General features: G+C 32.1%; 1 protein-coding gene across 1 annotated transcript; it reads left to right on the top strand.

The window, feature by feature from the left end:
* Positions 1-1,340: 1,340 nt before the first annotated feature.
* On the top strand, positions 1,341-24,387 carry LOC310941924 (NADH-cytochrome b5 reductase 3-like). The gene is made up of 9 exons (XM_083907178.1): positions 1,341-1,472; positions 1,790-1,915; positions 9,670-9,742; positions 10,086-10,192; positions 10,279-10,408; positions 22,110-22,193; positions 22,288-22,373; positions 22,472-22,571; positions 24,140-24,387. Exons 1-9 carry the CDS (start codon positions 1,452-1,454, stop codon positions 24,310-24,312), a joined length of 900 nt encoding a protein of 299 aa, XP_083763304.1. The 5' UTR covers positions 1,341-1,451; the 3' UTR covers positions 24,313-24,387.
* The last annotated feature ends 284 nt before the right edge of the window (positions 24,388-24,671 follow it).

Raw genomic sequence — 24,671 nt, 5'->3', positions numbered from 1 at the left:
AACTATCACGTTATCACGAGAAATTATCACGTTATAATGAGAAACTATCACGTTATAACGAGCAACTATTACGTTATAACGAGAAAGTATCACGTTATTTCGAGATAAGATTGTTTTCTCGTCAGAACGAGAAATCACCACGTTATTTCGAGAAACTATTACGTTGTTTTTCGAGAAATTATCACATTATTTTCGAGAAACTACCACATTATTTCGAGAAACTATTACGTTATAACGAGAAACTATTCCGTTATAAAGAGAAACTATCGCGTTATTTCGAGAAACTATTACGTTATAATGAGAAACTATTCCTATTCCTAAACTATTACTTGAGATCTTGAGTTATGTCAATATTTGTTCCTTACGACGCCACCTACTGTTTCACGCCCCACTTAGCTTGATGTACGTAGACTAGCCCGACGCAGGACAAACGTGGAGTCGTACACGCTAGCTGTGGACGTGAGATTCCATGCAGAACAACGTGTGAGTAAAGTTAAGCAGGAGAGCTTACAAAGACTGACTTTGACCCATCTTATTCTCATTTGCTGCTGAACACTTTGCATCGTCCACACCAGGCTGTTTGGAAAGATCACTACTGCCATCTAGAGGACAAAGAGGAGAATGACACACTGTATGAGCCTCGGTTTTGGTGTCAAGGTCACTTTAATTATGTGCCTTGAATGTTTACATTTACCTGGAAACATGTCTGAAATGTATTATTTAGTATAGTAAGGCACTGAAATACTATGTATTATGTTAATACTATGTATTAATAGGTCACACTTGGATTTATTTATGTATTTATTAACACTTTTTTTTAAATATGTGTGTATATATACATATATATTTAAATATATGTGCACATATATAAGTATATACATAAATATAAATTATACAAACATATAAACCAACTTAGCAAACAAAAATAACTGGTACATGATTCGTATACAAATTATCAACATACAAAAAATAAACGTATATTGTGGGGCGAAAAAAAAGAAAAAAGGAATAAAAGAAAGAGTTTTTATTTTGATAATCCACACAGGACGTGACGTAGAGGGACTTCTCCGTCAGGTTAGCGAAAAATAGCCGTTGTCATAGCGGAAGTATAAAAGCGTCCGACTTTAAAACGGTCAAAGCCGCATCATAAAAGCAACAATTAGTTATATATATTAAAGAAACTGTTAATAGTGAGTTCGATAATCAACGAATTCCCTCAGTAATGTATTGTGTTGTAAACGTAAGCGCTTGTTTCTGAAACCGGTGTTTTTATTTTCTAAAACGGCGACCGGAAGTGCGTAGTTTCCCCAGCTAGCTTGTTTCCATGACAGCTCGTACAGCAGCTGTGTCACAGTGCGAGTGATAGTTGCTGCTGCTGCTGCTGCGTTGACGCACCTGGTGCTGGATTAGACGCTCATTCACGAAGCTGCCGCAGTGAACACGGACTGAAAATGTTGTCCTACATCATTGGCGTAAGTAAACTTCCATAAAAAGTTCACGCGCTCTGTGTTATTTTACGTTATAGAACGTCCTCTGTTACGTTGCTACTGTTAATGCTAACGTTGTGGGGGGAAAAACTCTGGGAAAAAAAAGTATGGTGGCCTCAAGTTTCCGCAGGAATTTTCAATGAGTCACGACGTGGATTAAAGTAAATATGACTGTGGTAGAAAAGAGACGCGGACAACGCCCCGCAGAGGCCGCACACACACCCACTACTATCTCACACACACAGTAGCTTGTTGTTGTTTAGCTGGTGCTAAGCTCGACTCTTGACCGTTTGTGTTTACAGTTGATCAGGGGCGGAGTTGACAGCATCATCAACCTCATCTTCAGACTCCTCTTCTCCAAGAGAAGAGCCGCCATCACACTCGAGGACCCGAGCATTAAATATGCTCTGAGGCTCATAGACAAACAGGTGAGACAGTTTACACCCCGGGTTATTTACACGAGATTATCCACCAGTTTTTTTTTTCCGGGTTCTTAAACGCAGCTGCTGGTGCGTTCACGTGCCACTGATGCTGTCCAGTGTTTACAAACACCTCGTTACTGTGCTTAAGTACAATAATAATAAAATAAAAAATCAGAGTTTTTTTTTTTTTTTTTTAATCCTCTTACTTCTAAAGTTTAAGACAGCCAAAATGAACTCAGACAGCATCAGTGGTACGTGAACGCACCAGCTGCGTTTAAGAACACCAGTCTAGTGTCTCATTTTGGACGACATACTAAACCAGGGTGTCCTGCATGTTTTAGGTGTTTCCCTGCTCCGACACATCTGATCCAAATAAATGGGTCGTTCTCAGGCTTCAGCAGAGCTCACTGACGAGCTTTTGAATCAGGTGTGTTTGAGCAAAGAGACATCGAAAACATGCAGGACAGTGGCTAAAAAAACTGACTTTTTTGTCTCATTTTTGGAAGATTACTTTTTGTCTCATTAGGACGACAAACTAAACTGTGACTTCTTTGTCTCATTTTTGGACGACATACTAAACTATGACTTTTTGTCTCATTTTGGACGATTACTTTTTTGTCTCTTTTTGGACGACATATTAAACTATGACTTTTTTGTCTCATTTTTGGACGATAACTTTTTGCCTCATTAGGACGACATACTAAACTATGACTTTTATGTCTCATTTTTGGACGACATACTAAACTATGACTTTTATGTCTCATTTTTGGACGACATACTAAACTATGACTTTTATGTCTCATTTTTGGACGATTACTTTTTTTTCTCTTTTTGGACGACATATTAAACTGTGACTTTTTTGTCTCATTTTTGGACAACATACTAAACTATGACTTTTGTCTCATTTTGGACGATTACTTTTTTGTCTCTTTTTGGACGACATATTAAACTATGACTTTTTTGTCTCATTTTTGGACGATAACTTTTTGCCTCATTAGGACGACATACTAAACTATGACTTTTATGTCTCATTTTTGGACGACATACTAAACTATGACTTTTTTGTCTCATTTTTGGACGACATACTAAACTATGACTTTTATGTCTCATTTTTGGACGACATACTAAACTATGACTTTTTTGTCTCATTTTTGGACGACATACTAAACTATGACTTTTTTGTCTCATTTTTGGACGACATACTAAACTATGACTTTTTTGTCTCATTTTTGGACGACATACTAAACTATGACTTTTATGTCTCATTTTTGGACGACATACTAAACTATGACTTTTTTGTCTCATTTTTGGACGACATACTAAACTATGACTTTTTTGTCTCATTTTTGGACGACATACTAAACTATGACTTTTATGTCTCATTTTTGGACGACATACTAAACTATGACTTTTTTGTCTCATTTTTGGACGACATACTAAACTATGACTTTTTTGTCTCATTTTTGGACAACATACTAAACTATGACTTTTTGTCTCATTTTGGACGATTACTTTTTTGTCTCTTTTTGGACGACATATTAAACTATGACTTTTTTGTCTCATTTTTGGACGATAACTTTTTGCCTCATTAGGACGACATACTAAACTATGACTTTTATGTCTCATTTTTGGACGACATACTAAAATATGACTTTTTTGTCTCATTTTTGGACGACATACTAAACTATGACTTTTTTGTCTCATTTTTGGACGATAACTTTTTGCCTCATTAGGACGACATACTAAACTATGACTTTTATGTCTCATTTTTGGACGACATACTAAACTATGACTTTTTTGTCTAATTTTTGGACGACATACTAAACTATGACTTTTTTGTCTCATTTTGGACGACATACTAAACTATGACTTTTTTGTCTCATTTTTGGACGACATACTAAACTATGACTTTTTTGTCTCATTTTTGGACGATAACTTTTTGTCTCATTAGGACGACATTCTAAACTATGACTTTTATGTCTCATTTTTGGACGACATACTAAACTATGACTTTTTTGTCTCATTTTTGGACGATAACTTTTTGTCTCATTAGGACGACATTCTAAACTATGACTTTTATGTCTCATTTTTGGACGACATACTAAACTATGACTTTTTTGTCTAATTTTTGGACGACATACTAAACTATGACTTTTTTGTCTCATTTTGGACGACATACTAAACTATGACTTTTTTGTCTCATTTTGGACGACATACTAAACTATGATTTTTTTTTTGTCTCATTTTGGACGACATACTAAAGTATGACATTTTGGTCTAATTTTGGACGACATACTAAAGTATGACATTTTGGTCTAATTTTGGACGACATACTAAAGTATGACTTTTTGGTCTAATTTTGGACGACATACTAAAGTATGACTTTTTTGTCTCATTTTTGGACAACATACTAAAGTATGACTTTTTGGTCTAATTTTGGACGACATACTAAACTATGACATTTTGGTCTAATTTTGGACGACATACTAAAGTATGACTTTTGTCTCATTTTGGACGACATACTAAAGTATGACTTTTTGGTCTAATTTTGGACGACATACTAAAGTATGACTTTTTTGTCTCACTAGGACGACATACTAAAGTATGACTTTTTTGTCTCAATTTTGGACGACATACTAAAGTATGACTTTTTGGTCTAATTTTGGACGACATACTAAAGTATGACTTTTTGGTCTAATTTTGGACGACATACTAAAGAATGACTTTTTTGTCTCACTAGGATGACATACTAAAGTATGACTTTTTTGTCTCATTTTGGACGACATACTAAAGTATGACATTTTGGTCTAATTTTGGACGACATACTAAAGTATGACATTTTGGTCTAATTTTGGACGACATACTAAACTATGACTTTTTTGTCTAATTTTTGGACGACATACTAAACTATGACTTTTTTGTCTCATTTTGGACGACATACTAAACTATGACTTTTTTGTCTCATTTTGGACGACATACTAAACTATGATTTTTTTTTTGTCTCATTTTGGACGACATACTAAAGTATGACATTTTGGTCTAATTTTGGACGACATACTAAAGTATGACATTTTGGTCTAATTTTGGACGACATACTAAAGTATGACTTTTTGGTCTAATTTTGGACGACATACTAAAGTATGACTTTTTTGTCTCATTTTTGGACAACATACTAAAGTATGACTTTTTGGTCTAATTTTGGACGACATACTAAACTATGACATTTTGGTCTAATTTTGGACGACATACTAAAGTATGACTTTTGTCTCATTTTGGACGACATACTAAAGTATGACTTTTTGGTCTAATTTTGGACGACATACTAAAGTATGACTTTTTTGTCTCACTAGGACGACATACTAAAGTATGACTTTTTTGTCTCAATTTTGGACGACATACTAAAGTATGACTTTTTGGTCTAATTTTGGACGACATACTAAAGTATGACTTTTTGGTCTAATTTTGGACGACATACTAAAGAATGACTTTTTTGTCTCACTAGGATGACATACTAAAGTATGACTTTTTTGTCTCATTTTGGACGACATACTAAAGTATGACATTTTGGTCTAATTTTGGACGACATACTAAAGTATGACATTTTGGTCTAATTTTGGAAGACATACTAAAGTATGACTTTTAGGTCTAATTTTGGACGACATACTAAAGTATGACTTTTTTGTCTCATTTTTGGACAACATACTAAAGTATGACTTTTTGGTCTAATTTTGGACGACATACTAAACTATGACATTTTGGTCTAATTTTGGACGACATACTAAAGTATGACTTTTTGGTCTAATTTTGGACGACATACTAAAGTATGACTTTTTTGTCTCACTAGGACGACATACTAAAGTATGACTTTTTTGTCTCATTTTGGACGATTACCTTTTTGTCTCTTTTTGGACGACATATTAAACTATGACTTTTTTGTCTCATTTTTGGACGATAACTTTTTGTCTCATTAGGACGACATTCTAAACTATGACTTTTATGTCTCATTTTTGGACGACATACTAAACTATGACTTTTTTGTCTCATTTTTGGACGATAACTTTTTGTCTCATTAGGACGACATTCTAAACTATGACTTTTATGTCTCATTTTTGGACGACATTCTAAACTATGACTTTTGTCTCATTTTTGGACGACATACTAAACTATGACTTTTTTGTCTCATTTTTGGACGACATTCTAAACTATGACTTTTATGTCTCATTTTTGGACGACATACTAAACTATGACTTTTGTCTCATTTTGGATGACATACTAAACTATGATTTTTTTTTTGTCTCATTTTGGACGACATACTAAAGTATGACTTTTTTGTCTCATTTTGGACGACATACTAAAGTATGACTTTTTTGTCTCATTTTGGACGACATACTAAAGTATGACTTTTTTGTCTCATTTTTGGACGACATACTAAAGTATGACTTTTTTGTCTCATTTTTGGACGACATACTAAAGTATGACTTTTTTGTCTCATTTTGGACGACATACTAAAGTATGACTTTTTTGTCTCATTTTTGGACGATAACTTTTTGTCTCATTAGGACGACATACTAAACTATGACTTTTGTCTCATTTTGGACGACATACTAAACTGACTTTTTTGTCTCATTTTGGACGACATACTAAACTATGATTTTTTTTGTAGCATTTTTGGACGATTACTTTTTGTGTCATTAGGCCGACATACTAAAGTATGACTTTTTTGTCTCATTTTGGACGACATACTAAAGTATGACTTTTTTGTCTCATTTTGGACGACATACTAAAGTATGACTTTTTTGTCTCATTTTGGACGACATACTAAAGTATGACTTTTTTGTCTCATTTTGGACGACATACTAAAGTATGACTTTTTTGTCTCATTTTGGACGACATGCTAAAGTATGACTTTTTTGTCTAATTTTGGACGATAACTTTTTGTCTCATTTTGGACGACATGCTAAAGTATGACTTTTTTGTCTAATTTTGGACGATAACTTTTTGTCTCATTTGGACGACATACTAAACTATGACTTTTTTTCTTTCTCATTTTGGACATTTACTGTCTCATTTGGACGACATACTAAAGTATGACTTTTGTCTCATTTTGGATGACATACTAAACTATGATTTTTTTTTGTCTCATTTTGGACGACATACTAAACTATGACTTTTTGGTCTAATTTTGGACGACATACCAAAGTATGACTTTTTTGTCTCATTTTGGACGACATACTAAAGTATGACTTTTTTGTCTCACTAGGACGACATACTAAAGTATGACTTTTTTGTCTCATTTTGGACGACATACTAAAGTATGACTTTTTTGTCTCACTAGGACGACATACTAAAGTATGACTTTTTTGTCTCATTTTGGACGACATACTAAAGTATGACTTTTTTGTCTCATTTTGGACGACATACTAAAGTATGACTTTTTTGTCTCATTTTTGGACGATTACTTTTTTGTCTCATTTTTGGACGACATACTAAAGTATGACTTTTTTGTCTCATTTTGGACGACATACTAAAAAGTATGACTTTTTTGTCTCATTATTGGACGATAACTTTTTGTCTCATTAGGACGACATACTAAACTATGACTTTTGTCTCATTTTGGACGACATACTAAACTGACTTTTTTGTCTCATTTTGGACAACATACTAAACTATGATTTTTTTTGTAGCAATTTTGGACGATTACTTTTTGTGTCATTAGGCCGACATACTAAAGTATGACTTTTTTGTCTCATTTTGGACGACATACTAAAGTATGACTTTTTTGTCTCATTTTGGACGACATACTAAAGTATGGCTTTTTTGTCTCATTTTGGAAGACATGCTAAAGTATGACTTTTTTGTCTCATTTTTGGACGATAACTTTTTGTCTCATTTTGGACGACATGCTAAAGTATGACTTTTTTGTCTAATTTTGGACGACATACTAAAGTATGACATTTTGGTTTAATTTTGGACGACATACTAATGTATGACTTTTTGGTCTAATTTTGGACGACATACTAAAGTATGACTTTTTTGTCTCATTTTGGACGACATACTAAAGTATGACTTTTTTGTCTCACTAGGACGACATACTAAAGTATGACTTTTTTGTCTCATTTTGGACGACATACTAAAGTATGACTTTTTTGTCTCATTTTGGACGACATACTAAAGTATGACTTTTTTGTCTCATTTTGGACGACATACTAAAGTATGACTTTTTTGTCTCATTTTGGACGACATACTAAAGTATGACTTTTTTGTCTCATTTTGGACGACATGCTAAAGTATGACTTTTTTGTCTAATTTTGGACGACATACTAAAGTATGACTTTTTTGTCTCATTTTGGACGACATACTAAAGTATGACTTTTTTGTCTCATTTTGGACGATAACTTTTTGTCTCATTTTGGACGACATGCTAAAGTATGACTTTTTTGTCTAATTTTGGACGATAACTTTTTGTCTCATTTGGACGACATACTAAACAATGACTTTTTTTTTTTCTCATTTTGGACATTTACTTTGTCTCATTTGGACGACATACTAAAGTATGACTTTTGTCTCATTTTGGATGACATACTAAACTGATTTTTTTTTTTGTCTCATTTTGGACGACATACTAAAGTATGACATTTTGGTCTAATTTTGGACGACATACTAAAGTATGACTTTTTGGTCTAATTTTGGACGACATACTAAAGTATGACTTTTTTGTCTCACTAGGACGACATACTAAAGTATGACTTTTTTGTCTCATTTTGGACGACATACTAAAGTATGACTTTTTTGTCTCATTTTGGACGACATACTAAAGTATGACTTTTTGGTCTAATTTTCGACGACATACTAAAGTATGACTTTTGTCTCATTTTGGACGATAAACTAAACTATGACTTTTTTGTCTCATTTTGGACGACATACTAAAGTATGACTTTTTTGTCTCATTTTTGGACAATATACTATACTGTGACTTTTTTGTCTCATTTTGGACAACATACTCAACTATGACTTTTGTCTCATTTTTGGATGACATACTTAACTATGACTTTTGTCTCATTTTGGACGATTACTTTTTGGTCTCATTTTTGGACGACATACTAAAGTATGACTTTTTTGTCTCATTTTGGACGACATACTAAAGTATGACTTTTTTGTCTCACTAGGACGACATACTTAAGTATGACTTTTTTGTCTCATTTTGGACGACATACTAAAGTATGACTTTTTTGTCTCATTTTGGACGACATACTAAAGTATGACTTTTTGGTCTAATTTTGGACGACATACTAAAGTATGACTTTTGTCTCATTTTGGACGATAAACTAAAGTATGACTTTTTTGTCTCATTTTTGGACAATATACTATACTGTGACTTTTTTGTCTCATTTTGGACAACATACTCAACTATGACTTTTGTCTCATTTTTGGATGACATACTTAACTATGACTTTTGTCTCATTTTGGCCGATTACTTTTTGGTCTCATTTTTGGACGACATACTAAAGTATGACTTTTTTGTCTCATTTTGGACGACATACTAAAGTATGACTTTTGTCTCATTTTGGACGACATACTAAAGTATGACTTTTTTGTCTCATTTTGGACAACGTACTAAACTTGACTTTGTTGTCTCATTTTGGACGACATACTAAACTATGACTTTTTGACCACATTTTGGACGACATGCTAAACTGACTTCATTTTCTCATTATATTTAAGTTAGACTTTTCTTTAAAATGTCTTTGTTCCCTGTTCAGATCGTCAGCCACGACACAAGGAAGTTCCGCTTTGCTCTGCCGTCACCTGAGCACGTCCTCGGTCTGCCTATCGGTCAGTATGTGTGAGCTCACTCCAATCATTAACGCCAAGCTTTTGCATTACCATTCAGTCAAACAATTACTCGACTAACTATTCAACTATTCTGATAATCATTCGAGTGTTTTTTTTAAATGTGATCTGTGGACAAAACAAGACATTTGAGAAGCCGATCAATATTTTACTACACTTTCTGACATTTTATGGAACAAACAAGTTCTCAGTTAATAGAGAAAATAAAGATTAATTGATTATTCAATCCATTTTTATTTATTTGTGAAGCACATTTTTAAACCACAGGGCAGACCACAATGCAACATATTTATACAAAATAAAATGGAATTGTTTTTGTTTCCAGGGCAACACATCTATCTGTCTGTTAAAATTGACGGTAAACTGGTTGTGCGTCCGTATACACCCGTGTCGAGCGATGACGACAAGGGCTACGTGGACCTGGTGATAAAGGTACAGGATCTTTTGAAGAACATTTTTACAGTGTTTAAACACACACAGTTTAAACATTTTTTTTCTTTGTTTCTTGTCTTTTACAGGTTTACTTCAAAGGTGTGAACCCGAAATTCCCTGAGGGTGGAAAGATGAGTCAGTACCTGGAGAGTCTGAGGATCAATGACACCATTGACTTCAGAGGACCGAGTGGTCTCTTGGTTTACAAAGGCAAAGGTGAGAGCAAGAAAATCATAAAATACTGTAGTGTTTTATTTTACAATGTCGTCCAAAATATGACAAAAAACGTCATACTACTATGTCGTCCAAAATTTTTGGAAAAAACTTTTTGGGTCCAAAATTTGACAAAAACGACATACTATACTTTGTCCTCCAAAATATGACAAAAACGTCATACTATGTCGTCCAAAATTGGATACTTTTTTTGAATTTTTTTTTTTTTGCCCAAAATGTGACCAAAACGTCATACTATACTATGTCGTCGACCTCAATGTCATGCTACACTATTTCGTCCAGAATCTGACAATTTTTTTGAAAAAAAAATTTGGTCCAAAACTTGACAAAAACGACATACTATACTATGTCTCCAAAATCTGACAATTTTTTTGAAAAACGTTTTTTTGGTCCAAAACTTGACAAAAACGTCATACTATACTATGTCTCCAAAATGTGACCATTTTTGGAGAAAAAAAATTTGGTCCAAAATTTGACAAAAACAACATACTATACTGTCGTCCAAAATCGGACACATTATTTGAAAAACATTTTTTTGGTCCAAAACTTGACAAAAACGTCACACTATACTATGTAGTAGGTTAAAATATACTATGTCAACCAAAATGTGACCATTTAAAAAAAAAAACATTTTTTTGGTCCAAAAATTGACAAAAACGTCATACTATACTATGTAGTACATTATACTATACTGTCATCCAAAATGTGACCATTTTTTGAAAAAAAAAATGTATCCAAAATTTGACAAAAACGACATACTATACTATGTCGTCCAAAATCTGACAATTTTTTTGGTCCAAAATTTGACAAAAACGTCATACTATACTATGTATTACGTTATACTATACTATGTCTCCAAAATGTGACCATTTTTTGAAAAAGAAATTTGGTCCAAAATTTGACAAAAACACTGCACTTTACTGTTTGACATGATTCCTGCTTCAGTTTAACAACAAACCTCACACACACAAACACACACGGGCACTTTACATTCATGTTCTATATTGTGAAATTGCACCTGCGAACATTGTCGTTAACGTTTCCACTGCTGTTGACAGTTAATTTTTTCAACTGGATCAACTGATAATAAAGTATTTACTTTAATCTTCAAGAGAGTTTTATTATGCTTAAAACTACTTTATATAGTGAGAAGTTTTTCTAAAGCTTTTTAAAAATTATGATTTAAGGTTTGACAAAGAAGTAAAAAAAAAAATTATTTTTGTAAATTTTTTGACGAAAGTAAGGAAGTAAGTTTAAAAAAAACAAAACATTTGACAATAACATCATACTATACGATGTCGTCCAAAAGTTCTTGAAAAAAAAATTGGGTCCAAGACTTGACAAAAACGTCATACTATACTATGTCTCCTAAATGTGACCATTTTTGGAGAAAAAAAATTTGGTCCAAAATTTGACAAAAACGACATACTATACTATGTCGTCCAAAATCTGACAATTTTTTTGAAAAACGTTTTTTTGGTCCAAAACTTGACAAAAACGTGATACTATACTATGCAGTACGTCATACTATACTATGTCTCCAAAATGTGACCATTTTTGGAGAAAAAAAATTTGGTCCAAAATTTGACAAAAACGACATACTATACTATGTCGTCCAAAATCTGACAATTTTTTTGAAAAACGTTTTTTTGGTCCAAAACTTGACAAAAACGTGATACTATACTATGCAGTACGTCATACTATACTATGTCTCCAAAATGTGACCATTTTTGGAGAAAAAAAATTTGGTCCAAAATTTGACAATTTTTTTGAAAAACGTTTTTTTGGTCCAAAACTTGACAAAAACGTGATACTATACTATGCAGTACGTCATACTATACTATGTCTCCAAAATGTGACCATTTTTGGAGAAAAAAAATTTGGTCCAAAATTTGACAAAAACGACATACTATACTATGTCGTCCAAAATCTGACAATTTTTTTGAAAAACGTTTTTTTGGTCCAAAACTTGACAAAAACGTGATACTATACTATGCAGTACGTCATACTATACTATGTCTCCAAAATGTGACCATTTTTGGAGAAAAAAAATTTGGTCCAAAATTTGACAAAAACGACATACTATACTATGTCGTCCAAAATCTGACAATTTTTTTGAAAAACGTTTTTTTGGTCCAAAACTTGACAAAAACGTGATACTATACTATGCAGTACGTCATACTATACTATGTCTCCAAAATGTGACCATTTTTGGAGAAAAAAAATTTGGTCCAAAATTTGACAAAAACGACATACTATACTATGTCGTCCAAAATCTGACAATTTTTTTGAAAAACGTTTTTTTGGTCCAAAACTTGACAAAAACGTGATACTATACTATGCAGTACGTCATACTATACTATGTCTCCAAAATGTGACCATTTTTGGAGAAAAAAAATTTGGTCCAAAATTTGACAAAAACGACATACTATACTATGTCGTCCAAAATCTGACAATTTTTTTGAAAAACGTTTTTATGGTCCAAAACTTGACAAAAACGTGATACTATACTATGCAGTACGTCATACTATACTATGTCTCCAAAATGTGACCATTTTTGGAGAAAAAAAATTTGGTCCAAAATTTGACAAAAACGACATACTATACTATGTCGTCCAAAATCTGACAATTTTTTTGAAAAGTTTTTTTGGTCCAAAACTTGACAAAAACGTGATACTATACTATGCAGTACGTCATACTATACTATGTCTCCAAAATGTGACCATTTTTGGAGAAAAAAAATTTGGTCCAAAATTTGACAAAAACGACATACTATACTATGTCGTCCGAAATCTGACAATTTTTTTGAAAAACGTTTTTTTGGTCCAAAACTTGACAAAAACGTGATACTATACTATGCAGTACGTCATACTATACTATGTCTCCAAAATGTGACCATTTTTGGAGAAAAAAAATTTGGTCCAAAATTTGACAAAAACGACATACTATACTATGTCGTCCAAAATCTGACAATTTTTTTGAAAAACGTTTTTTTGGTCCAAAACTTGACAAAAACGTGATACTATACTATGCAGTACCTCATACTATACTATGTCTCCAAAATGTGACCATTTTTGGAGAAAAAAAATTTGGTCCAAAATTTGACAAAAACGACATACTATACTATGTCGTCCAAAATCTGACAATTTTTTTGAAAAACGATTTTTTGGTCCAAAACTTGACAAAAACGTGATACTATACTATGCAGTACGTCATACTATACTATGTCTCCAAAATGTGACCATTTTTGGAGAAAAAAAATTTGGTCCAAAATTTGACAAAAACGACATACTATACTATGTCGTCCAAAATCTGACAATTTTTTTGAAAAACGTTTTTTTGGTCCAAAACTTGACAAAAACGTGATACTATACTATGCAGTACGTCATACTATACTATGTCTCCAAAATGTGACCATTTTTGGAGAAAAAAAATTTGGTCCAAAATTTGACAAAAACGACATACTATACTATGTCGTCCAAAATCTGACAATTTTTTTGAAAAACGTTTTTTTGGTCCAAAACTTGACAAAAACGTGATACTATACTATGCAGTACGTCATACTATACTATGTCTCCAAAATGTGACCATTTTTGGAGAAAAAAAATTTGGTCCAAAATTTGACAAAAACGACATACTATACTATGTCGTCCAAAATCTGACAATTTTTTTGAAAAACGTTTTTTTGGTCCAAAACTTGACAAAAACGTGATACTATACTATGCAGTACGTCATACTATACTATGTCTCCAAAATGTGACCATTTTTGGAGAAAAAAAATTTGGTCCAAAATTTGACAAAAACGACATACTATACTATGTCGTCCAAAATCTGACAATTTTTTTGAAAAACGTTTTTTTGGTCCAAAACTTGACAAAAACGTGATACTATACTATGCAGTACGTCATACTATACTATGTCTCCAAAATGTGACCATTTTTGGAGAAAAAAAATTTGGTCCAAAATTTGACAAAAACGACGTACTATACTATGTCGTCCAAAATCTGACAATTTTTTTGAAAAACGATTTTTTGGTCCAAAACTTGACAAAAACGTGATACTATACTATGCAGTACGTCATACTATACTATGTCTCCAAAATGTGACCATTTTTGGAGAAAAAAAATTTGGTCCAAAATTTGACAATTTTTTTGAAAAACGTTTTTTTGGTCCAAAACTTGACAAAAACGTGATACTATACTATGCAGTACGTCATACTATACTATGTCTCCAAAATGTGACCATTTTTGGAGAAAAAAAATTTGGTCCAAAATTTGACAAAAACGACATACTATACTATGTCGTCCAAAATCTGACAATTTTTTTGAAAAACGTTTTTTTGGTCCAAAACTTGACAAAAACGTGATACTATACTATGCAGTACGTCATACTATACTATGTCTCCAAAATGTGACCATTTTTGGAGAAAAAAAATTTGGTCCAAAATTTGACAAAAACGACATACTATACTATGTCGTCCAAAATCTGACAATTTTTTTGAAAAACGATTTTTTGGTCCAAAACTTGACAAAAACGTGATACTATACTATGCAGTACGTCATACTATACTATGTCTCCAAAATGTGACCATTTTTGGAGAAAAAAAATTTGGTCCAAAATTTGACAAAAACGACATACTATACTATGTCGTCCAAAATCTGACAATTTTTTTGAAAAACGTTTTTTTGGTCCAAAACTTGACAAAAACGTGATACTATACTATGCAGTACGTCATACTATACTATGTCTCCAAAATGTGACCATTTTTGGAGAAAAAAAATTTGGTCCAAAATTTGACAAAAACGACATACTATACTATGTCGTCCAAAATCTGACAATTTTTTTGAAAAACGTTTTTTTGGTCCAAAACTTGACAAAAACGTGATACTATACTATGCAGTACGTCATACTATACTATGTCTCCAAAATGTGACCATTTTTGGAGAAAAAAAATTTGGTCCAAAATTTGACAAAAACGACATACTATACTATGTCGTCCAAAATCTGACAATTTTTTTGAAAAACGTTTTTTTGGTCCAAAACTTGACAAAAACGTGATACTATACTATGCAGTACGTCATACTATACTATGTCTCCAAAATGTGACCATTTTTGGAGAAAAAAAATTTGGTCCAAAATTTGACAAAAACGACATACTATACTATGTCGTCCAAAATCTGACAATTTTTTTGAAAAACGTTTTTTTGGTCCAAAACTTGACAAAAACGTGATACTATACTATGCAGTACGTCATACTATACTATGTCTCCAAAATGTGACCATTTTTGGAGAAAAAAAATTTGGTCCAAAATTTGACAAAAACGACGTACTATACTATGTCGTCCAAAATCTGACAATTTTTTTGAAAAACGATTTTTTGGTCCAAAACTTGACAAAAACGTGATACTATACTATGCAGTACGTCATACTATACTATGTCTCCAAAATGTGACCATTTTTGGAGAAAAAAAATTTGGTCCAAAATTTGACAAAAACGACATACTATACTATGTCGTCCAAAATCTGACAATTTTTTTGAAAAACGTTTTTTTGGTCCAAAACTTGACAAAAACGTGATACTATACTATGCAGTACGTCATACTATACTATGTCTCCAAAATGTGACCATTTTTGGAGAAAAAAAATTTGGTCCAAAATTTGACAAAAACGACATACTATACTATGTCGTCCAAAATCTGACAATTTTTTTGAAAAACGTTTTTTTGGTCCAAAACTTGACAAAAACGTGATACTATACTATGCAGTACGTCATACTATACTATGTCTCCAAAATGTGACCATTTTTGGAGAAAAAAAATTTGGTCCAAAATTTGACAATTTTTTTGAAAAACGTTTTTTTGGTCCAAAACTTGACAAAAACGTGATACTATACTATGCAGTACGTCATACTATACTATGTCTCCAAAATGTGACCATTTTTGGAGAAAAAAAATTTGGTCCAAAATTTGACAAAAACGACATACTATACTATGTCGTCCAAAATCTGACAATTTTTTTGAAAAACGTTTTTTTGGTCCAAAACTTGACAAAAACGTGATACTATACTATGCAGTACGTCATACTATACTATGTCTCCAAAATGTGACCATTTTTGGAGAAAAAAAATTTGGTCCAAAATTTGACAAAAACGACATACTATACTATGTCGTCCAAAATCTGACAATTTTTTTGAAAAACGTTTTTTTGGTCCAAAACTTGACAAAAACGTGATACTATACTATGCAGTACGTCATACTATACTATGTCTCCAAAATGTGACCATTTTTGGAGAAAAAAAATTTGGTCCAAAATTTGACAAAAACGACATACTATACTATGTCGTCCAAAATCTGACAATTTTTTTGAAAAACGTTTTTTTGGTCCAAAACTTGACAAAAACGTGATACTATACTATGCAGTACCTCATACTATACTATGTCTCCAAAATGTGACCATTTTTGGAGAAAAAAAATTTGGTCCAAAATTTGACAAAAACGACATACTATACTATGTCGTCCGAAATCTGACAATTTTTTTGAAAAAAGTTTTTTTGGTCCAAAACTTGACAAAAACGTGATACTATACTATGCAGTACGTCATACTATACTATGTCTCCAAAATGTGACCATTTTTGGAGAAAAAAAATTTGGTCCAAAATTTGACAAAAACGACATACTATACTATGTCGTCCAAAATCTGACAATTTTTTTGAAAAAAGTTTTTTTGGTCCAAAACTTGACAAAAACGTGATACTATACTATGCAGTACGTCATACTATACTATGTCTCCAAAATGTGACCATTTTTGGAGAAAAAAAATTTGGTCCAAAATTTGACAAAAACGACATACTATACTATGTCGTCCAAAATCTGACAATTTTTTTGAAAAACGTTTTTTTGGTCCAAAACTTGACAAAAACGTGATACTATACTATGCAGTACGTCATACTATACTATGTCTCCAAAATGTGACCATTTTTGGAGAAAAAAAATTTGGTCCAAAATTTGACAAAAACGACATACTATACTATGTCGTCCAAAATCTGACAATTTTTTTGAAAAACGTTTTTTTGGTCCAAAACTTGACAAAAACGTGATACTATACTATGCAGTACGTCATACTATACTATGTCTCCAAAATGTGACCATTTTTGGAGAAAAAAAATTTGGTCCAAAATTTGACAAAAACGACATACTATACTATGTCGTCCAAAATCTGACAATTTTTTTGAAAAACGTTTTTTTGGTCCAAAACTTGACAAAAACGTGATACTATACTATGCAGTAAGTCATACTATACTATGTCTCCAAAATGTGACCATTTTTGGAGAAAAAAAATTTGGTCCAAAATTTGACAAAAACGACATACTATACTATGTCGTCCAAAATCTGACAATTTTTTTGAAAAACGTTTTTTTGGTCCAAAACTTGACAAAAACGTGATACTATACTATGCAGTACGTCATACTATACTATGTCTCCAAAATGTGACCATTTTTGGAGAAAAAAAATTTGGTCCAAAATTTGACAAAAACGACATACTATACTATGTCGTCCGAAATCTGACAATTTTTTTTAAAAAAGTTTTTTTGGTCCAAAACTTGACAAAAACGTGATACTATACTATGCAGTACGTCATACTATACTATGTCTCCAAAATGTGACCATTTTTGGAGAAAAAAAATTTGGTCCAAAATTTGACAAAAACGACATACTATACTATGTCGTCCGAAATCTGACAATTTTTTTGAAAAAAGTTTTTTTGGTCCAAAACTTGACAAAAACGTGATACTATACTATGCAGTACGTCATACTATACTATGTCTCCAAAATGTGACCATTTTTGGAGAAAAAAAATTTGGTCCAAAATTTGACAAAAACGACATACTATACTATGTCGTCCAAAATCTGACAATTTTTTTGAAAAACGTTTTTTTGGTCCAAAACTTGACAAAAACGTGATACTATACTATGCAGTACCTCATACTATACTATGTCTCCAAAATGTGACCATTTTTGGAGAAAAAAAATTTGGTCCAAAATTTGACAAAAACGACATACTATACTATGTCGTCCAAAATCTGACAATTTTTTTGAAAAACGTTTTTTTGGTCCAAAACTTGACAAAAACGTGATACTATACTATGCAGTACGTCATACTATACTATGTCTCCAAAATGTGACCATTTTTGGAGAAAAAAAATTTGGTCCAAAATTTGACAAAAACGACATACTATACTATGTCGTCCAAAATCTGACAATTTTTTTGAAAAACGTTTTTTTGGTCCAAAACTTGACAAAAACGTGATACTATACTATGCAGTACGTCATACTATACTATGTCTCCAAAATGTGACCATTTTTGGAGAAAAAAAATTTGGTCCAAAATTTGACAAAAACGACATACTATACTATGTCGTCCGAAATCTGACAATTTTTTTGAAAAAAGTTTTTTTGGTCCAAAACTTGACAAAAACGTGATACTATACTATGCAGTACGTCATACTATACTATGTCTCCAAAATGTGACCATTTTTGGAGAAAAAAAATTTGGTCCAAAATTTGACAAAAACGACATACTATACTATGTCGTCCAAAATCTGACAATTTTTTTGAAAAACGTTTTTTTGGTCCAAAACTTGACAAAAACGTGATACTATACTATGCAGTACCTCATACTATACTATGTCTCCAAAATGTGACCATTTTTGGAGAAAAAAAATTTGGTCCAAAATTTGACAAAAACGACATACTATACTATGTCGTCCAAAATCTGACAATTTTTTTGAAAAACGTTTTTTTGGTCCAAAACTTGACAAAAACGTGATACTATACTATGCAGTACGTCATACTATACTATGTCTCCAAAATGTGACCATTTTTGGAGAAAAAAAATTTGGTCCAAAATTTGACAAAAACGACATACTATACTATGTCGTCCAAAATCTGACAATTTTTTTGAAAAACGTTTTTTTGGTCCAAAACTTGACAAAAACGTGATACTATACTATGCAGTACGTCATACTATACTATGTCTCCAAAATGTGACCATTTTTGGAGAAAAAAAATTTGGTCCAAAATTTGACAAAAACGACATACTATACTATGTCGTCCAAAATCTGACAATTTTTTTGAAAAACGATTTTTTGGTCCAAAACTTGACAAAAACGTGATACTATACTATGCAGTACGTCATACTATACTATGTCTCCAAAATGTGACCATTTTTGGAGAAAAAAAATTTGGTCCAAAATTTGACAAAAACGACATACTATACTATGTCGTCCAAAATCTGACAATTTTTTTGAAAAACGATTTTTGGTCCAAAACTTGACAAAAACGTGATACTATACTATGCAGTACGTCATACTATACTATGTCTCCAAAATGTGACCATTTTTGGAGAAAAAAAATTTGGTCCAAAATTTGACAAAAACGACATACTATACTATGTCGTCCAAAATCTGACAATTTTTTTGAAAAACGTTTTTTTGGTCCAAAACTTGACAAAAACGTGATACTATACTATGCAGTACGTCATACTATACTATGTCTCCAAAATGTGACCATTTTTGGAGAAAAAAAATTTGGTCCAAAATTTGACAAAAACGACATACTATACTATGTCGTCCAAAATCTGACAATTTTTTTGAAAAACGTTTTTTTGGTCCAAAACTTGACAAAAACGTGATACTATACTATGCAGTACCTCATACTATACTATGTCTCCAAAATGTGACCATTTTTGGAGAAAAAAAATTTGGTCCAAAATTTGACAAAAACGACATACTATACTATGTCGTCCGAAATCTGACAATTTTTTTGAAAAAAGTTTTTTTGGTCCAAAACTTGACAAAAACGTGATACTATACTATGCAGTACGTCATACTATACTATGTCTCCAAAATGTGACCATTTTTGGAGAAAAAAAATTTGGTCCAAAATTTGACAAAAACGACATACTATACTATGTCGTCCAAAATCTGACAATTTTTTTGAAAAACGTTTTTTTGGTCCAAAACTTGACAAAAACGTGATACTATACTATGCAGTACCTCATACTATACTATGTCTCCAAAATGTGACCATTTTTGGAGAAAAAAAATTTGGTCCAAAATTTGACAAAAACGACATACTATACTATGTCGTCCAAAATCTGACAATTTTTTTGAAAAACGTTTTTTTGGTCCAAAACTTGACAAAAACGTGATACTATACTATGCAGTAAGTCATACTATACTATGTCTCCAAAATGTGACCATTTTTGGAGAAAAAAAATTTGGTCCAAAATTTTACAAAAACGACATACTATACTATGTCGTCCAAAATCTGACAATTTTTTTGAAAAACGTTTTTTTGGTCCAAAACTTGACAAAAACGTCATACTATACTATGTAGTATGTCATACTATACTATGTCTCCAAAATGTGACCATTTAAAAAAAAAAAAAAATTGGTCCAAAATTTGACAAAAACGACATAATATACTATGTCGTCCAAAATCGGACACATTATTTGAAAAACATTTTTTTGGTCCAAAACTTGACAAAAACGTCATACTATACTATGTAGTACGTTAAACTATACTATGTCAACCAAAATGTGACCATTTAAAAAATAAAAAATTTGGTCCAAAACTTGACAAAAACGTCATACTATACTATGTAGTACATTATACTATACTGTCATCCAAAATGTGGCCATTTTTTGAAAAAAATAAATTGATCCAAAATTTGACAAAAACGACATACTTTTCTATGTCTCCAAAATGTGACCATTTTTTGAAAAAGAAATTTGGTCCAAAATTTGACAAAAACACTGCACTTTACTGTTTGACATGATTCCTGCTTCAGTTTAACAACAAACCTCACAAACACACACGGGCACTTTACATTCATGTTCTATATTGTGAAATTTCACCTGCGAACATTGTCGTTAACGTTTCCACTGCTGTTGACAGTTAATGTTTTCAACTGGATCAACTGATAATAAAGTATTTACTATAATCTTCAAGAGAGTTTTATTATGCTTAAAACTACTTTATATAGTGAGAAGTTTTTCTAAAGCTTTTTAAAAATTATGATTTAAGGTTTGACAAAGAAGTAAAAAAAAAAAAAAGGAGAGAAAAAAAATTTGGTCAAAAACTTGACAAAAACGTCATACTATACTATGTAGTACGTCATACTATACTATGTAGTACGTCATACTATACTATGTCGTCCAAAATCTGACAACTTTTTTAAAAACATTTTTTTGGTCCAAAATTTGACAAAAATGTCATACTATACTATGTCGTCGACCTCAATGTCATACTACACTATTTCGTCTAAAATCAGACAATTTCTGTGAAAAAAAAAATTTGGGCCAAAACGTGACAAAAATGTCATACTATACTATGTCGTCCAAAATTGGATAATTTTTTGAAAAAAATTTTTGGGTCCAAAACTTGAAAAAAGGTCATACTATACCATGTCGTCTAAAATTTGACAATTTTTTAGAAAAACTTTTTTGGGTCCAAAACTTGACAAAAAGGTCATACTATAATATGTCGTACAAAATTTGACAATTTCTTAAAAAAAGAAATTTGTCTCACTCCCGATATACATTAAATATTTGAATATCATTTTTTGTCTTTGATTAAAAACAAGGTTAATCTGTGATTCATTTATTCTTTTTCTTCTTCAGGAACTTTTGCTATTCAGGCTGATAAAAAGTCTCCAGCTGAGACAAAGACAGCCAAACATGTGGGGATGATTGCTGGAGGCACAGGTGACGTCTCATCCGTTTGTTTAGAAACAGTTTTGACACTTTTGTCGTTTTTTTGAACACCTCACGTAACCTCACAAGTGTTTCTGTCACTCAGGAATCACACCCATGCTGCAGCTCATCACAGCAGTGATGAAGGATCCTCAGGACCAGACCGTTTGTCACCTGCTCTTTGCCAACCAGGTGACTTTCACTCCACTCTAAACTCACACGTTCATAACACGCAGCCAGGAAACTCCTTCGCTCAATATTTGTCTTCATGTCCGCGTCCTCGCCCGCAGACGGAGAAGGACATCCTGCTGCGACCAGAGCTGGAGGAGATTCAGGTCAACCACCCTGACCGCTTCAAGCTGTGGTTCACCCTGGACAGAGCTCCTGAGGGTAAGACTGTCCACAAACTGCTGTCCAACACAAGTGGCAATGTGCAGTACCTGGCATAACCCACCAGAGGGTGCTGTTCTACACTTTGGGCATTATCTAGTCATTTAAACCAGTTTCCCAACCCCGACCCTCGGGGAACACTGCCCTGCTCCAAAAACACCTGATTCAGATGAAACATTAAATTTTTGAACAACATTCAACAAAACAACAAAAGTTGAAACATTAAATTTTTTTTTTTAATTGTCAAAAGTTGAAACATTCATTTTTTGGGAAACTTTTTTTAAATCTAACATTTTCTTTTAATGACAAAAGTTAAAACATAAAACATTACATTTTTTAGACAAACGTTGAAACATTAAATTTTTTAAAATTTTGTTGGACAAAAGTTGAAACTTTATTTTTTTTAAAAGTCAAAAGTTGAAACATTAATTTTTTGGGAAACTTTTTTTAAATCTAACATTTCTTTTAATGACAAAAGTTAAAACATAAAACATTAAATTTTTTTGACAAACGTTGAAACATTAAATTTTTTAAAATTTTGTTGGACAAAAGTTGAAACTTTATTTTTTTTAAAAGTCAAAAGTTGAAACATTCATTTTTTGGGAAACTATTTTTAAATCTAAAATTTCTTTTAATGACAAAAGTTAAAACATAAAACATTACATTTTTTAGACAAACGTTGAAACATTAAATTTTTTAAAATTTTGTTGGACAAAAGTTGAAACATTCATTTTTTGGGAAACTTTTTTTAAATCTAACATTTTCTTTTAATGACAAAAGTTAAAACATAAAACATAAACATTTTTAGACAAACGTTGAAACATTAAATTTTTTAAAATTTTGTTGGACAAAAGTTGAAACTATTTTTTTTAAAAGTCAAAAGTTGAAACATTCATTTTTTGGGAAACGTTTTTTAAATCTAACATTTCTTTTAATGACAAAAGTTAAAACATAAAACATTAAATTTTTTTGACAAACGTTGAAACATTAAATTTTTTAAAATTTTGTTGGACAAAAGTTGAAACTTTATTTTTTTTTAAAAGTCAAAAGTTGAAACATTCATTTTTTGGGAAACTTTTTAAATCTAACATTTCTTTTAATGACGAAAGTTAAAACATAAAACATTAAATTTTTTAGACAAACGTTGAAACATTAAATTTTTTTAAATTTTGTTGGACAAAAGTTTGAAACTTTATTTTTTTTAAAAGTCAAAAGTTGAAACATTCATTTTTTGGGAAACTTTTTTTAAATCTAACATTTCTTTTAATGACAAAAGTTTAAACATAAATTTTTTTTGACAAATGTTGAAACATTAATTTAAAAAAAGTAAAAAGAAATTGAAAATGTTTTCTTTTTTTAAAAATTGAATGACAAAAGTTAACATTAAATTATTTGGAAAAACAGGGCAACATCTAAAACATGGCAGGGCAGTGTTCCCTGAGGACCAGGGTTGGGAAACACTGATTTAAACCTTAAAAAAGTCCAAACTCCTACTTTTGGTATTTCCCAGTGTTCACCGGCAGGTGTCACTGCAGCGTCACTGTAAATCCCTGTCTCTCACGTTTCAGATTGGGAGTACAGTCAGGGCTTCATCGGCGAGGACATGGTGCGGGAACACCTCCCTCCTCCCGGCGAGGACACCCTGGTCCTCATGTGTGGACCTCCGCCCATGATCCAGTTCGCCTGCAACCCAAACCTGGACAAGGTCGGCCACGGCGAGGCTCGCAGGTTCACCTTCTAGACGACGACTAAAGATGGCACTTGCATTAATTATCGCTCCTGCTATAAAAAGCATTAAAGCACTCGTATACTTTGACACTCATCACGCTGCAGAATTAGTTTGGACCAATAAGAGGACGTGTAGAGGACGTTAATTATGACTGAAGTGTGTGTGTGTGTGTGTGTGTGTGTGTGAGGAAGTTTAAGACGTGATTCAGAACAAATAATGAGACGCGCTGAGGCCTCTGTGTCGGACGAGTTCAGGGTTTTTTGTGCCTTAAACACATGCAAAGCTTTTTTTATGCACAGAAAACTATAATCGTGACTGGTTTGTGTTTGTATATCAGATCATTGAAATAATCACGGCCGTCAAACGTGTTT

This window comes from Microchirus variegatus, assembly GCF_963457635.1.
Source record: "Microchirus variegatus genome assembly, chromosome: 20".
NCBI lineage: Eukaryota > Metazoa > Chordata > Actinopteri > Pleuronectiformes > Soleidae > Microchirus > Microchirus variegatus.
Note: the sequence above shows the minus strand (reverse complement) of the source record. Positions and strands in the feature narration are given on the sequence as shown.